The sequence below is a fragment of the Artemia franciscana genome, chromosome 13, assembly GCF_032884065.1.
Source record: "Artemia franciscana chromosome 13, ASM3288406v1, whole genome shotgun sequence".
Lineage (NCBI taxonomy): Eukaryota > Metazoa > Arthropoda > Branchiopoda > Anostraca > Artemiidae > Artemia > Artemia franciscana.
The window spans coordinates 20,081,109-20,097,530 of NC_088875.1; the positions used below are offsets into that span (position 1 = coordinate 20,081,109).

Consider the following 16,422-nt stretch of genomic DNA (forward strand, 5'->3'; position numbering starts at 1 on the left):
AATGTAAAGAGCCTCATTAAACCAGAAATGAACAGAAATAAAGTCAAATCATCCTCAAAATAAAAACTGTGGAGTCTAATAGAAAAAAAAGAAGATATAAAATATTTTTTTTTATGAAAACATATTTCAATAAAAACTTAACAAAAATCTTTTGCGATGGAGTATTTTCCATGGGAGGTTATTTTACAGAGGAGGGGGGAGAGTAAACGCCTAGAATCATTATGGGTATGAGCTATATCCATCCCGAGACTATTTCAAAGGTCTATGGCTATAGGAAATACCCCTTGCGTTGACCTAATGCCTATGCAAGGACCAGTATTATCCGAGGAGGGGTGTATTTACCATAGGGTGTATTTTCCAGGGGGAGGGGTATTTTTAATCGTAGGATATTTTTCATGGGGGTGTTTTCCACGGAGTATTTTATTCGGGATGGGGGCGGGCTATTTCCTGGTGGCTATTTTCCAGGGGTTCTTTTTCTGGAGAGGCGGTATTTTCCAAGGGGGTATTTTACTCGGGTGGTATTTCCCGATGGGTATTTTCCTGAGGTGTGTTTTCCGGGGGTGTTTCTCGGGGGGTATTATCCATGGGGGGGTATTTTCCACGGGGTTTACCCGGTGGGTAAGCCCTTACGACCATTATGGGTAAAATTTATATACATCTCGCAAACATTTGAAAGGCCTATGGCTATAGGCCTCCTATTTAGAACAATATTCCTATTATTTGACGAATCCTTCTAATCACAATTAAAGATTAAAAAACAACTAAAAAAGATGAAACAAATGCTCATATGTAAGAAATGGTTTTCGCTGCTATGTAAGTTCACTGGATAGCTCAAGTCCAAATGACATTTTAACTACGGGGTCAGTTGCAGCTCTAAACCCTGCAAAAATAGCAAAATTTATGTTGATTTTTAAGTTTGCTGAGCTGCGGCGTAACTATTTGCTTTTATTGACCTTAATCACCTTTTTTTTATAACTAATGTGGATTGTAACCAATGTGACAAACCAAAGGACTGACAATATATAATGGGTTAGAATCAAATAATAGATTATGCGTCTATAAATAAAGCTGACAATATTATCATCAAAGCACTTAGAAAGGGGATTATGGAATAGCTTGTAAGCAGATACTAAATTACAGTCTTTCATGAATATGATGAAGATCCAGTGCAGCTGAATTGATACCAATTAAGAAAAGCGCCTTACTATTAATGGAATTTGATATTGCATAATAGATTTTAAACAAGTGGACAAAACTTTAAATAGAGTCAATTAATGGAGAAAGAAATAAGTTGATTATGTGAAGAAAGACTATTTAAATCTTAGTTACTTCCAACCTCACCAATTTAAAAATTTTAACTATTAATGAGAAGGCAGAGAAAAGAAAAGCAATAGTTTTGTTTGATAAATAGTCTCTCAGACCGCGCTGCCTGCCATTTCAGCTGAAACGAAATAAAAACATAGAAAAACGGGTAAAACTTTTGCTAAGAAAGTGAAAATAAAAGTCCAAATATTCTTTTCTTAAGTCCGAATATATCGTCTTCACATCCGGAAGCTTTTTTAATAGAAGAAAAAACAGCTTAAACAAACGCTATGCAACAAACGAGAAGAAAAACGAAAGAAAACTGATGAGTTTCTAATCAAGTGATGAAAAACTGATAAAAATGGAAATCCTAGGTTTCTTTTTTGCAAAGTGTTATTTTGTGTTTTTTCTTACCTTTCCTATACGTTTCCTTAAGCTAGTCCCCATTGATAAAGGCTTCCAGATGTAAAGCAAAATATTCAAACCTTATCATCCGTTTTAAAATAATTTTTAGTTTTCTTTCGCTGTCTTATTAGAAGTTTTAAGTTTTTGAATTTTTTTGATGTTGTTTTAATTTTTCGAACCGCATTGGCCTGCCATACTAAAAAATCCTAAATGAAAAATGATCAAAAAAGTTTTTTTTTAGGCCAATGAAAATATTGAAAAAACAAAAGTGAATATTTTGCAAGGACGACCACCTCCCTTCTTCAGCACGGACAGAAAAATTTAAGAAAAATGCAAAAAAAATGACGACCATTCTTCTCCGGTGAAAAGAGGAGTGGTCACCTTTCTAGTTGATAGAGTACTATAAGTTTGTTCACCGTGTTTCCTTGATTCGATGATCGACCACCTTAGAGATGTTTTATTTGGGAATGGTTATCCGAAAGTTTAATAAATTGTATAATTCAAAAGTGCATGAAAAGCTATTAAAAACTGACACAGATTAAATGAAAGGAAAAACAAATTTTTTTAACTGAAATTAAGGAGCGGCATTAAAACTTAAAACGATCAGAAATTTCTCCCTATATTAAAGAGGCTATTCCCTCTTAAAAGCCCCGCTCTTTACGCTAAAGTTTTACCCTTTCTCACATCTCTACCTTTTAAAACAATAAAAAAAACTTTAGCGTAAAGAGCGGGGCGTCTAGGAGGGAACAGCCCCTTTCATATACGGAGTAATTTCTGTTCGTTTTAAGTTTTAATGTCGCTCCTTACTTTCAGTTGAAAAAACTTGTTTTTTTTTATTTAATTTCTGAACATTTTTGAATTGATGCATGTTTTGATTTTGGTTCCCCGCACATGAATAATTGAAACGAAATTTGCACATTCATTTTTAATTTTTTGGTTACTTAAAAAGGCAACTAGAACTTTTAATTTTTTTTACGAACGTTTTTATTAGTAATAAATATACGTAACTTACAAAGTAACTTACGTGTCGAGCTTCTATACTCGTATATTTTTATTATGTATCAAAATTTTGATCCCGTGATTTTGGGGAAAAAATGAACGTGGGAGGGGGCCTAAATGTCCTCCAATTTTTTGGTCACTCAAAAAGAGCACTAGAAATTTTAGTTTCTATTAGAATGAGCCCTTTCGCAACATTCTAGGACCTGAGTCGATACGATCAACCCTGGCGAAAAAAAAACACAAAAAAAAACAAATAAACATGCACCCGTGATCGGTCTCCTGGTCAAAAATACAAAATTCCACAATATTGTAGATAGGAGCTTAAGACTTCTACAGTAGGGTTCTCTGATACACTGAATGTGATGGTTGGATTTTCGTTAAGATACTATGAAGCTTAAGGGATGAAGCTTATTTTCCAAAATAAGGCAAATTTTCTCAGGCTCGTAACTTTTGATGGGTAAGACTAAATTTGATGAAACTTATATATTTGAAATCAGCGTAAACATCCGATTCTTTGGATGTATCTATTAGTATCAAAATCTGTTTTTTAGAGTTTTGGTTACTATTGAGCCGGGTCGCTCCTTATTTACAGTTAGTTACCACGAACTGTTTGAAAACACAGATCAAAATGAAAAATCAGTTTATCTAGGTCTCCCTTACGTGAAACAGGGTTTCATACCACATTGCCAAAGATCTAAGGAAAAATAACACCTGTACTTATTATAGACCTGGAAAAACCCTCAGTTCATAAATTTATTAAGGTAAAGACCCAATCCCAAAAATTGAAAACTCCGGTGTCTACATAATTCCTCAATGGACAAATTATTCCTTAAACTGAATCGGAATCGCTAGTGGCCCTGTATGAGCGCAATGACTGCAATCATTGTTCGTGAGATGGACAAACTTTATATAAATTGAAATAAGGAATTTTGAAGCCAAAAATTTCCTTCTGCTTGAGTTACCAAAAACCTAGGTAGAAAATTATACCCTGCGTATAAAATGCTATAGAAACTTTAATTGTGTTGTGTAACGTGAATGTAAAAAAAACTTGTTTTTGAAAATTGGTACATTAGTTATAACATAGCTTAATGCGACTTTAGAATTTCATTACAACACTCGTCGTATAATTCCCGTTTTTATCACATTCAAAACCCCTGAGCCTCAAAGAGAAACGTTCTGAAGTACGCTAAAAAAGTCATACTAGATAATTTTCTCTTTAGATTCAATAGCTTTAAGCATGTAAAATAAGCATAAAAAGTAGCCAGCAGAATTGGAGGGATGAGTATTTCAAAAAAGCTTCTTTCTTCTTCTATAGTTTATGTGGAACAGGGCAAATTGTTTAGTCATAACTCCAACTCTCTAGACGCTTCTTGTTACTCCAGACATTTCTAGTTAAGACCCTTCAAGCGGCGTATCGACAATTCAAGATTTATATACTAGAATAATAAAACTTGGATACGATAAATGACTTGCTATAATAAATGTAGGCCCTGACTTTCACCAGAGTAAAACAACGGTTTTTCAAATGAACCCGTCCCGGTCAAGGCCAATTCACTTGCAATCGTACAAAAGAAGTTAAGAGTAACCCCATTCGGGTCGTGACCCACCAGCTGGGAACCTCTGATTTAGCTGATAAAAAGGAATGAACCTATGTAACTGTCTAAATTACAAGCACTAGTCACATCTCGCTATTGAAAAAGGAGAAAAATTTAAGAAACTTACCAAAGTCATTTTGAACCTTTTCGAAGTTTTTGCTATTGGGTCTGTAACTGAGGTACATGATCCACCAAGAAACGAAACTTTTTTTGGAGATCTATCCATCATATCGAAAAAAGATTTCATGCCAACAGCTGCACTGCACTAGAAATAAAAATGAATACCTTGGGTAAAAGTTGAAATCTTCATCGTACAGCTCTTCTGGGAATTAATTTTAATTAGCATTGTTACGACTGTGGAAATGTCACACATTTTTTGTCACACAATGCATGCGCGTTGCTACATTTTCATGGTTGCAGCCGGAGCTGTAACCTAGTATAAGAGTGAACCACAGCCTATAGCAACAAAAAGTCAAAACACACATTTTGAAAAAAAACTGCCATCTGACACTGACGACTCAGGAATGGCAGCTGTTATTTTGGTTCGTCTTTAAAGTAAAATTAAATGAAAAAAAGTTTTTTTAAATGAAAGTAAGGAGCGACATTAAAACTTAAAACGAACAGAAATTACTCCGCATATGAAAGGGGCTTTTCCTCCTCAACGCCTCTCTCTTTACGGTAAAGTTTGACTCTTTCTCTTAACTCTACTTCTTAAAACAGTAAAAAACTTTAGCGTAAAGAGCGGGGCGTTGAGGAGGAAAAGCCCCTTTCATATACGGAGTAATTTCTGTTCGTTTTAAGTTTGATGTCGCTCCTTACTTTCATTTAAAAAAACTTGTTTTTTTATTTAATTTCTGGACGTTTTTTAATTAATGCGTGTTTTGATCTTGGCTCTCAACACATAAATAATTAAAACAAAATTTGCATATTAATTTTCTTTTTGGCTAAATGGCTTTCTCATAGTTTTAATCGGAAGATTTTGAGAAAAAAGGAGAGAGGGAGGAAGCCTAGTTGCCCTCCAATTTTTTGATTACTTAAAAAGGCAACTAGAACTTTTAATTTTTTTACGAAAATTTTCATTAGTAAAAAATATACGTAATTTACGAATTAACTTACGTAACGAAATTCTATATTCGTATGTTTTTATTGCGTATATGAGGGAGTTCACCCCTCGTCGATACCTCGCTCTATACACTAAAACTTAAATTATGTCCCAATTCCTTAAGAATGACCCTTGAATCACAATGGCCGTAGAATAAATAGTTGAAATTACTAAAAATACTTTAGCGTAAAGAGCGAGGTATTACGAGGAGGTAAACCCCTTATATGCGCAGTAATTTCTGCTCGTTTTAAGTTTTAATGCTGCTCCTGACTTTCAGTAGAAAAAAACTTCTCATATTTATTTTTTCATTGTTTTTTTAAATAATGCTAAAAAAAATCCTGCGCCCCCTCATTGAAAGTCTCTTCACCCATGAGAAGTTTTTCCATGGAAAGATCCTCCCACGTACCCTCCCCCCCCTCAACTCTCCCTCTCAAACCAAAAAATCCCCCTGAACACGTCCGTAAACTTCCCAGTAACCATTACTGTATGTAAACGCAGGTCGAAGTTCGTAACTTGCAACCCCTCCCACGGGGACTGAGGGGGAGTAAGTCATCCCCAAAGACATAGTTATTAGGTTTTTCGACTATGGTGAATAAAATGGCTATCTCAGAATTTTGATCCGGTGACTTTGAGGAATAAATGAGCGTGGAAGGGGGCCTAGGTGCCCTCCAATTTTTTGGTCACTTAAAAAGGCCACTAGAACTTTTAATTTCCCTTATAATGAGCCCTCTCGCGACATTCTAGGACCACTGGGTCGATACGATCACCCCTGGGAAAAAAACAACAAAAAAACAAAAACGCATCCGTGATATGTCTTTTGGCAAAAAATGCGAAATTCCACATTTTTGTAGATAGGAGCTTGAAATTTCTACAATAAGGTTCTCTAATACGCTGAATCTGATGGTGTGATTTTCGTTAAGATTGTATGACTTTTAGGGGGTGTTTTCCCCTATTTTCTAAAATGAGACAAATTTTCTCAGGCTCGTAACTTTTGATAGGTAAAACTAATCTTGATGAAAGTTAGAATGACTTATTGATATATGTTAGACAGAATGTGAAGTAATAATTTTTGTTTGTTTTAAGCTTCAACATTGCTCTTTACTTCCTTCAAAAAACTTTGTTTTTTTTAATTAATCTTTATTATTGACAATCCCTCTTAAATTAGCTGAAAATTACATGCTGTAAAGTCTCTAGTCTAGAAATAACCAAAGTAATCTTGAATTTCTTATGAGAGGCGAGAACCAAAATTTTGTAGATTCGGAAAATTTTCTGCTTTAAAAAAGAGGTTCAGCAAGATTATTTTCATCAGACTAAAAACATAAAAACCGAATATTTCATTTTTTATCTTGATTTCAAAATAAGTGGGAATAAAGTTGTAGCTGCAAAATTGATAAGAGGTTTGGGTCTTCTAAAAAGGTGTAAAATTAGCTTTCACCAAAAATTATAATGGTCTTATACCATTTTTTCGTTATTCCATATTTGTGTTTTTTATGTTTATTGTGACATTTTCCCCTGTTGCAAGTTTTAAAACAGTTCAGATATGAAACAATGTTTGTTATTTGGAAAATTACGCGAGATTTGAAAATGGTAATTTGAGTTGTTTTACTAAGCTAATATTTTAAGCATTTAGAAGTTAAGAGAATATCAACTAGTCATTTTTTTTTTATTTTTGAATCGGTGTTCACGACATCCATCGATATACAGTGTTTTGGGGAATTAACTATATCTATCCCATTTGATCATTGTTATGTGACTAAGAATTCATTTTAGATAATGAATGAGGCTTTGAGTGCTCAACGGGCATCTTTCCGTCCACATTTAGCGGGACCATAGGTGTGGAATTCTCTCCCAGAGGGTATAAGTTTCGCCGAAAGTTTTAGCCAGTTCATGAGGAAGTGGAGACGTTACCTTCTGGGAATCTCATAATTATTTATGTATAGATTTAATTTTTTATCTTTTATTTTAGTTTTGTCATTTTTCGTTTTCAAGCGAAGTCAATAGTATACTGTAGATTAAGAGATAAAAACAATCATCATAAACATAACCCAATGGGTTTGCCTAGTGGTTGTTGAAAGATGATATTACTATTGTTTTGTTGATAAATCTGGCTTTATCTTTTGCCTTTCTTGTATTACCTCGGGGCTATGAATTAGAAGTGTTTTCAGCATATAATGTTCTGCTTTTTTTCTTTTTTTTAAATGAAATATGGCTTCTTCTTTACCTTTTTTATTTCGCACCCCCTCTTCTGTATGACATATAGATAAGCTTATCACTCTTGCTGAAATATTCTTAGTTTAAACCTTATTCAAATCCTTTGTGTATCCAATAAATTCTTAAATTAAGCGAAAGCGCATCAAAAACATAAGTGAAAAAACACGAACAATCTACTTTCTATATATTTCCTGTAACATCCATATTTAGCAATAAGACAGCCCAAATAAGGAAAATATCTTACTTCTTCAATTGTTTCATGATTTACCTTCACAAAGACTTGAGTAATATCCTCTAGACCAAAAAATTGTCACTCCTCTATAACACTTACAGGTAAGCTAGGATAATCTGCACTATTCAAGTTAGATAGCATCTTAACTTCATATTGCTATCCTAGACTACTAACTTCCCCTAGTAGAACTTGCCTTGAGATTTTGATCATTTTGAGAGAGAGAGAAAAAAAAATCATGATAAAAATCCCACTGACAGACGAAAGGGAAAAAAAAATTCTTCCGGATGCTACCTGGAATGAGCTACTAAAATCATTTTTCTTCCAGAACTGGTGCTTTATTAGGTTAATATGTTTCCTTAATTACTCCAACGCAGTTATCTGGGGTTTTATTTAGGGAGAAGTCTTCAAAATTCCTACTCGATCAGCTACATTAAAGGCCTATTCAAGATCATTTAAATCCACCAGAATTGATATTTTCAAGCTTCATATGTTTCTAGTCTTCTGTATATGGTCTAATCTATGCATCCTAAGACATTTCTAAAAATGCTTTGTTTCTCTCAGAACCATATCTATAACATCGCAAACTTTAGACATAAACCCATAAATTGTTACTGTTAGCTATTTCAATTTTACCTGATTTAAAGGAAAGCTGATTCCCCCTCGAGTAATGAAAAATTGGCACTCGTGCTTTCTCTTAAACACAAGGTCACAAAAACAAAGAAGATCGATAAGATTCATGAAACCAAGTTTCAGCAGAAACATTAATTTAAAAACTTAAGTTTAAACTCAAAGGCAGAATTTTTATGAGCTTAAATTTAATAACAGTCCTGTTTTGCGTTTGTTTAATATTCCGTAAAACTATGGGACAATGACAAAAGGCTTTTGCCTTTTCCTTAGAAACTTCGTGAGTTTGTAATTAAGGTTTTAGGTCCTAAATCGAAGTATTCTGACACTTTCCAAGTAATTAAAGAACTCTAAAGAAGCAGGAAAAAGCACCTAGTCTTTCTCTCTAACTCAAAGGAAAAGCAAAAGAAAAATTTGGAAAGATGCCTAAACAAGCAGCAATGGTAGTGCCAAAACGGCAATAATCGAAGTTTAAACTTTGTCTTTCCTTTCTTTGTTTCGTTCCATCCAACACAAAAGTTGTGATGTGAGTAATATTAAATAGATTCAATAAATCTGTTCAAATATTTGGTCTCGATCATGTTCTCTCAACTTTTTCTTACCGTTTTTTGGCTTTATGTAAGCTAGCCAAAGAGTTGCGATACAGGAAAAAAAAATATGTAAGTTACACTAATTTATTCAGGCTTTAGTTTTATATTGTGAACTTGTACTTAAATGTATTTTAAAATTTTAAAGGAGCAGAGAAGATGTATCAAAGCCTATTGGTTAGTTTCCTGTGTAATTTGGAAGGAATTTTTGATCGGAGACTTAGATGGATCAACTTTTAACGAATAAATTGTGAAACTTTTAACTAATGAATTTCTCCAGTACCGATTTCTTTGTTAGGGTCCTTATTAGATCATATATAACTTTATTAAGATATAAGATTCTGAAAAATAGCTATCACAAGCCCAGATCGGCTGGAATCTCGTCTCGGTGTAAAAAAAACTCATGCAATATATATAAATATATATATATATATATATATATATATATATATATATATATATATATATATATATATATATATATATATATATATATATATATATATATATATACATATATATATATATATATATATATATATATATATATATATATATATATATATATATATATATATATATATATATATATATATATATATATATATATATATATATATATATATATATATATATATATATATATATACTAGCTGTTGGGGTGGCGCTTCGCGCCACCCCAACACCTAGTTGGTGGGGGTGCTTCGCACCCCCCCAAGCCCCCCCGCGTGCGTAAGTCGTTACGCGCCATATTAGTTACGCGCCTTTGTAGTTGTGTCCCTGTGTCCCACCTTTGAATATAGATATATATATATATATATATATATATATATATATATATATATATATATATATATATATATATATATATATATATATATATATATATATATATATATATATATATATATATATATATATATATATATATATATATATATATATATATTTATATGTATTTAACTACGTAAAACTTGCGAATATACAACATTCTTGGGTGTCCCATTGTCTGTGCATATAAATAGATTGTCAGGTTTACCGACTCTTGAACATGCAACATATAATTGTCCATGGGAAAAACAATCTGTATTCAGATCTATACCTCATTATTCTAATGATTGCCCTTGAGCTTTGTTGATGGTGATTGCTAATCGAACATTCCCTGTGTCCCCGTCGTCATTTGTGTCCCGGTGTCCCAGTCTGTAATTTCTCTTTGAGTGTCGCGGTCGTCATTTATATTCCCTGTGTCCCGGTGTCCCGGTCGTCATTTTTGTCCCGGTCGTCATTTGTGTTCCGGTGTCCCGGTCTGTAATTTCTCTTTGAGTGTCCTGGTCGTCATTTATATTCCCTGTGTCCCGGTCGGCATTTGTGTCCCGGTGCTTTGTTGATGGTGATTGCTAATCGAACATTCCTTGTGTCCCGGTCGCTTTCCCTTTGAGTGTCCCGGTCGTCATTTATATTCCCTATGTCCCGGTCGTCATTTGTGTCCCGATGTCCCGGTCTGTAATTTCGTCTGTCGACAAACATGACGTCAGTCGACACACAAACATGACGTCACTCGACACACACACACACAGACAACTTATTTTTATGTATATAGATATATATATATATATATATATATATATATATATATATATATATATATATATATATATATATATATATATATATATATATATATATATATATATATATATATATATATATATATATATATATATATATATACATATACCCGTGTAAAGAGTGGATTCAGTGTAAAGAGCAAGGTATTAACGAGGGGACAAACCCCATCATAAACGTAAAAAAAACTTACGAGTTTAGAAGGTCGTTACGTAAGTTAGTTCGTAAATAACGTTTATTTCTACTAATAAAAATGTTCGTAAAATTAAAAGTTCTAGTTGCCTTTTTAAGTAACCAAAAAAATGGAGGGCAATTAGGCTTCCTCCCCCGCTTCTTTTTTTTCTCAAAATCATTCGATCAAAACTATGAGAAAGCCATCTAGCCAAAAAAATAAATATGCAAATTTCGTTTTAATTATTCCTCTGCGGAGAGCCAAAATCAAAACATGCATTGATTCAAAAACGTTCAGAAATTAAATAAAAAAAACAAGCATTTTAACTGAAAGTAAGGAGCGACATTAAAACTTAAGACGAACAGATAATTACTTCGTATATGAAAGGGGCTGCTTCCTCATCAACGCCCCGCTCTTTACGCTAAAGTTTCTTACTGTTTAAAAAAAAAGTTGAGAGAAAGAGTCAAACTTTAGCACAAAGAGAGGGGCGTTGATGAGGAAGCAGCCCCTTTCACACACGAGGTAATTTCTGTTTGTTTAAAGTTTTAATTTCGCTCCTTACTTTCCGTTAAAATAATTTGTTTTTTTATTTAATCAGTCATAAGGCCTATCTAATTAAGGAAGTGTGGTTCCAATTCATTCCTCAGTTTTTGTAAATTCAGAGGTAACACTCTAGCGTTGCCTATAGTAGAGAAGGCTTTAATGTAATATTTTTTGCCAGGGCTACTTCATATGGAAGGAATTGCTGTACAAGCTTCGGTGTAGGCTCATTTCTTTGAAAACCGAAGGATTTACGCCATTTTTAACATTCAAAAGTGATCAGAAGGTAATCAGCCCCCTTCCTATGCCATTTTCCTCCAAAATAATTTGAATGAATTTTGAAATGGCCATTTGATTCAAAATGGTTCCAAGGTAAAAAAAAGAAACTATGCCTCCAGGGTTGACCTAACCCACCCCAGTCCCTGAGACAATAGTTACAAGTTATGCAAGTTCTCCATTACAGAAATAAAAGTTTTTCTAATTTGAAAATTGTGTGTCTTTGATCCTGGGTCTCCAAAAAGGGCTTGGATGTTAAGGTGATGCTTCAATGGAATGTTGAAAGGGATATAGAATACAATCAAAACATCTGCATGCTTGCTGTCAAAAAGACATATCAGCAATATCTAAGGAACGGCGGAGAGTAGTAAGTTGAAAATTACAGGGTATGTTGAAAGGGATGGTGAAGAAAGAGCGAAGGGCAGCCATCCCCCTTAACCTTTTTGAATTCCCCTCCCTTCAGCACTGGTTGAAGTTATGAAAAGCCATTTTGTTCATAACAGTCAAAGGGTCTAATAATTTTACTTCAATGGTTGCCAGCTCACCCCTCCATACCCCTGGGGTATAGATTGTAAAACATGCAATTCTCACCATTGATTAACTGCAGGTTTTATCATTAGGAATAAAGGGATTGTTTGATTCTGAGTACGGCTGAAAATGCTAAGGCTATTAAATTGAAATTTAGGGAATACTGAGAGATACTTTAGGATAAATCAAAAGACATTGTGGATCCAGTTTATCAAAAAGGTGTATCTGCTATATATTAAGAAATACTGAGTTTTTTGAGTTGAAACTTTCAAGGCATGTTGAGGGGAATGTTAATAAATGGTTGGAGGTCAACCAATCCCTTTCCATATCCTTTTTATCTGTCCTCCTCTCAAAGAAATTCGATCAAAATTCTGAAAAAAATTCGATCAAAATTCTGAAAGAAATTCGATCAAAATTCTGAAAGAAATTCGATCAAATTTCTGAAAGAACTGTCATGTTCAAAATAATCTAAAGGTAAAATAACTATGTCTCCTAGAATATAGGAGTACAGATTATAAGCAGTGAAAGTTGCCTATCGTTGGTATATAAAGTTGGTTATTGAGAAAAGGGGGCATGTTTGATCCTGGGCCCCGAGAAAGCCTGAAGGTATTAAGGCTTATTTCGAACAAAATACTTAAAAGGTCTAATAGTTGTGCCTCTGGGGAAATATCAAAATATCAAGAAGTTTGATATTTTGGATTTTGGAAAAATTAGAGACATGCAGATTGGTATTTTAGTATATCAGTGTCTACATAATTTCGGGCTTGACATTTTAATGATTTTTTTTTTAGATTAGGTTCTTCTTATCATGATTATGACATACAAAATTCAAATTATCTTGTTCATGAGTTTCGGAATACTTCCCGGTCGGCTTATGTCAGATAGATGGGACCGACTGTTTGGAATCCAATCCCACATCAAGTTAAGAAATCAGAAATTCTGCCTCAGCTGAAATGTCGCCTCATGGCCCATCTTCTGAACAATTAGTAATGCTGAGTATTTTAGACCGAGAGAAGGGTATCTCCCCCCCCATTTCGTTAAAATGATAATCAGTTTTTTTGTTTTTTTTGTGTTTGTTTTCTTTTTTGAAGTTTATTTATTTTATTAATTTATTTCTTGATGATAAGGGATATATTTTAAAGGAATGGATCGTAATAGATGTCAGCTATGCGTACAGGCCTTTGTGGCCCATTTTCTTTTTTTTTAGGTGATGAATGAAAGTTTACAGTATTGTCTTTTAATAAAGTTACCCACCTACCATTATGATAATCTGCCTTTTAAACTGGAAGTTGCTCACTCAAAAACTTGGGTAGTTATCTGTATGAGTCTAATAAACGAGCTTTATTTCAAAGCTCCTTTGCACCTTACTATTTCTCCATGTTAGATCTATAGAAAGAAAGTCTCCGATGATTCACGTACTATATTATAATTAAATTAAAAAAAAAACAAGTTTTTTTAACTGAAAGTAAGGAGCGACATGAAAACTTAAAACGAACAGAAATTACTCCGTATATGAAAGGGGCTTTTCCTCCTCAACGCTCCGCTCTTCACGCTAAAGTTTGACTCTTTCTCTTAACTTTACATTTTAAAACGTAAAAAACTTTAGCGTAAAGAGCGGGGCGTTCAGGAGGAAAAGCCCCTTTCATATACGGAGTAATTTCTGTTCGTTTTAAGTTTTAATGTCGCTCCTTACTTTCATTTTAAAAAAACTTGTTTTTTCTTGTTTAATTTCTGGACGTTTTTGAATAAATGCATGTTTTGATCTTGGCTCTCGGCACATAAATAATAAAAACGAAAGTTGCATATTGTTTTTTTTTTTGGCTAAATGGCTATTTCATAGTTTTAATCGGATTTTTTGAGAAGAAAGGAGCAAGGGAGGAGGCCTAATTGCCCTCAAATTTTTTGATTACTTAAAAAGGCAACTATAACTTTTAATTTTTTACGAACGTTTTCATAAGTAAAAAATACGTAACTTACGAATTAACTTACGTAGCGAACTTCTATATTCGTATGTTTTTATTGCGTATATGAGGGGGCTCACCCCTTTTCGATGCCTCGCTCTTTATACTAAAGCTTAAATTTTGTCCCAATTCTTTCAGAATGATCCCTGAATCACAAAGGCCGTAGAATAAATAGTTGAAATTACTAGAAATACTTAAGCGCAAAGAGCGAGGTATTACGAGGAGGTAGACCCCTCATATGCTTAATAATTTCTGTTCGTTTTCAGTTTTAATGCTGCTCCTTACTTTCAGTAGAAAAAACTTTTCATATTTATTTATTCATTGTTTTCTTAAATAATGCTAAAAAATCCTGTGTCCTCTCCATTGAAAGTCTCTTCCCCCATGAGAAGTTCCTCCATGGAAAGATCCTCCGACGTAACCCCCCTCAACTCTCCCACCAGCCAAAAAATCCCCCTGAAAACGTCTGTACACTTCCCAGTAACCATTACTATATGTAAACACAGGTCAAAATTTGTAACTTGCAGCCCCTCCCACGGGGACTGCGGGGGAATAAGTCGTCCCCAAAGACATAGTTATTAGGTTTTTTGACTATGATGAATAAAATGGCTATATCAGAATTTTGATCTGGTGACTTTGGGGGGAAAATGAGCATGGGAGGGGGCCTAGGTGCCCTCCAATTTTTTCGGTCACTAAAAAAGGGCACTATAACTTTTAATCTCCGTTATAATGAGCCCTTCCGCGACATTCTAGGACCACTGAGTCAATACGATCACTCCTGGGAAAAAACAACAACAAAAAACAAAAAAAATAAACAAATAAACACGCATCCGCGATTTGTCTTCTGGCAAAAAATGTGAAATTCCACATTTTTGTAGATAGGGGCTTGAAACTTCTACAATATGGTTCTCTGATACGCTGAATCTGATTCGTTAAGATCGTACGACTTTTAGAGGTTGTTTCCCCCTATTTTCAAAAATGAGGCCAATTTCCTCAGGCTCGTAATTTTTGATGGGTACAAATAATCTTGAAGAAACTTATATATTTAAAACCAGCATTAGAATGCAATTCTTTTGATGTAACTATTGATATCCAAATTCCAGTTTTTAGAGTTTCGGTTACTATTGAGCCGGGTCGCTCCTTACTAGAGTTCGTTACTACGAACTGTTTGAAAGTATGACTCTTTCTCTCAACTCTTCTTTTTAAAACAGTAAAAAAGTTTAGCGTAAAGAGCGGGGCGTTGATTAGGAAGCAGCCCCTTTCATATACGAAGTAATTTCTGTTCTTTTTAAGTTTTAATGTCGCTCCTTACTTTCAGTTAAAATAACTTGTTTTTTTAATTGAATTTCTGAACGTTTTTGAATCAATGCATGTTTTGATTTTGGTTCTCCGCAGAGGAATAATTAATACAAAATTTGTATTTTTTTTTTTTGGCTGAATGGCTTTCTCATAGTTTTGATCGAATGATTTTGAGAAAAAAGGAGCGGGGGAGGAAGCCTAATTGCCCTCCGATTCTTTGGTTACTTAAAAAAGCAACTAGAACTTTCAATTTTTTATGAATGTTTTTATTAGTAAAAGATATACATAACTTATAAATTAGCTTACGTAACGAACTTTTGTATTCTCATGTTTTTATTACATATATGAGGGGGTTCACCCCTTTGTCTGTACCTCGCTCTTTACACTAAAGCTTAAATTTTGTCCGAATTCATTAAGAATGACCCCTGAATCACAAAAGCTGTAGAATAAATAGTTGAAATTACTAAAAATACTTTAGCGTAAAGAGCGAGGTATTAGGAGGAGGTGAGCCCCTCATATGGGTAATAATTTCTGTTCGTTTTAAATTTTAATGCTGCTCCTAGCTTCCAGTTGAAAAAACTTTTTCATATTTATTTTTTCACTGTTTTTTTAAATAATGCTAGAAAATCCTTCGCCCCCTTCATGGAAATTTTCTTCCCCCATGACATATTCCTCGATGGAGAGTTCCCCCAACAGATTCCCCTCTTCTTAACCCCTCCCCCAACCAAGAAATCCCCCTGAAAACGTCTGTACACTTCCCAGTAACCATTACTATATGTAAGCACTGGTCAAAGTTTGTAACGTTGATTTTTGAATTAAAAAAAGGGAAGAGTTGTGGGAAAAGTCAAAGTCATGGCCAATTGTAGAAAAAAGCCAAGACGGATTATCCAATTAAGTGGGCATCCCAGTCAAGGTTAATTTGACCCCTTTGATTGCCGTTGTTACTGTCCACGGGGACTGTGGGGG

The 16,422-nt window shown here is 34.0% G+C and overlaps 1 protein-coding gene across 2 annotated transcripts in view; it reads right to left on the bottom strand.

Annotated features, from left to right (window-relative positions):
* The window catches only part of LOC136034628 (gamma-aminobutyric acid type B receptor subunit 2-like), a 340,796-nt gene that overhangs the window by 316,492 nt on the left and 7,882 nt on the right, over positions 1 to 16,422 (bottom strand). For both annotated transcript variants that reach the window (XM_065715928.1, XM_065715927.1), the window contains exon 2: positions 4,429 to 4,566. In XM_065715928.1, coding sequence (XP_065572000.1) covers positions 4,429 to 4,566 — 138 coding nt within the window. The remainder of the gene's footprint in view (positions 1 to 4,428; positions 4,567 to 16,422) is intronic.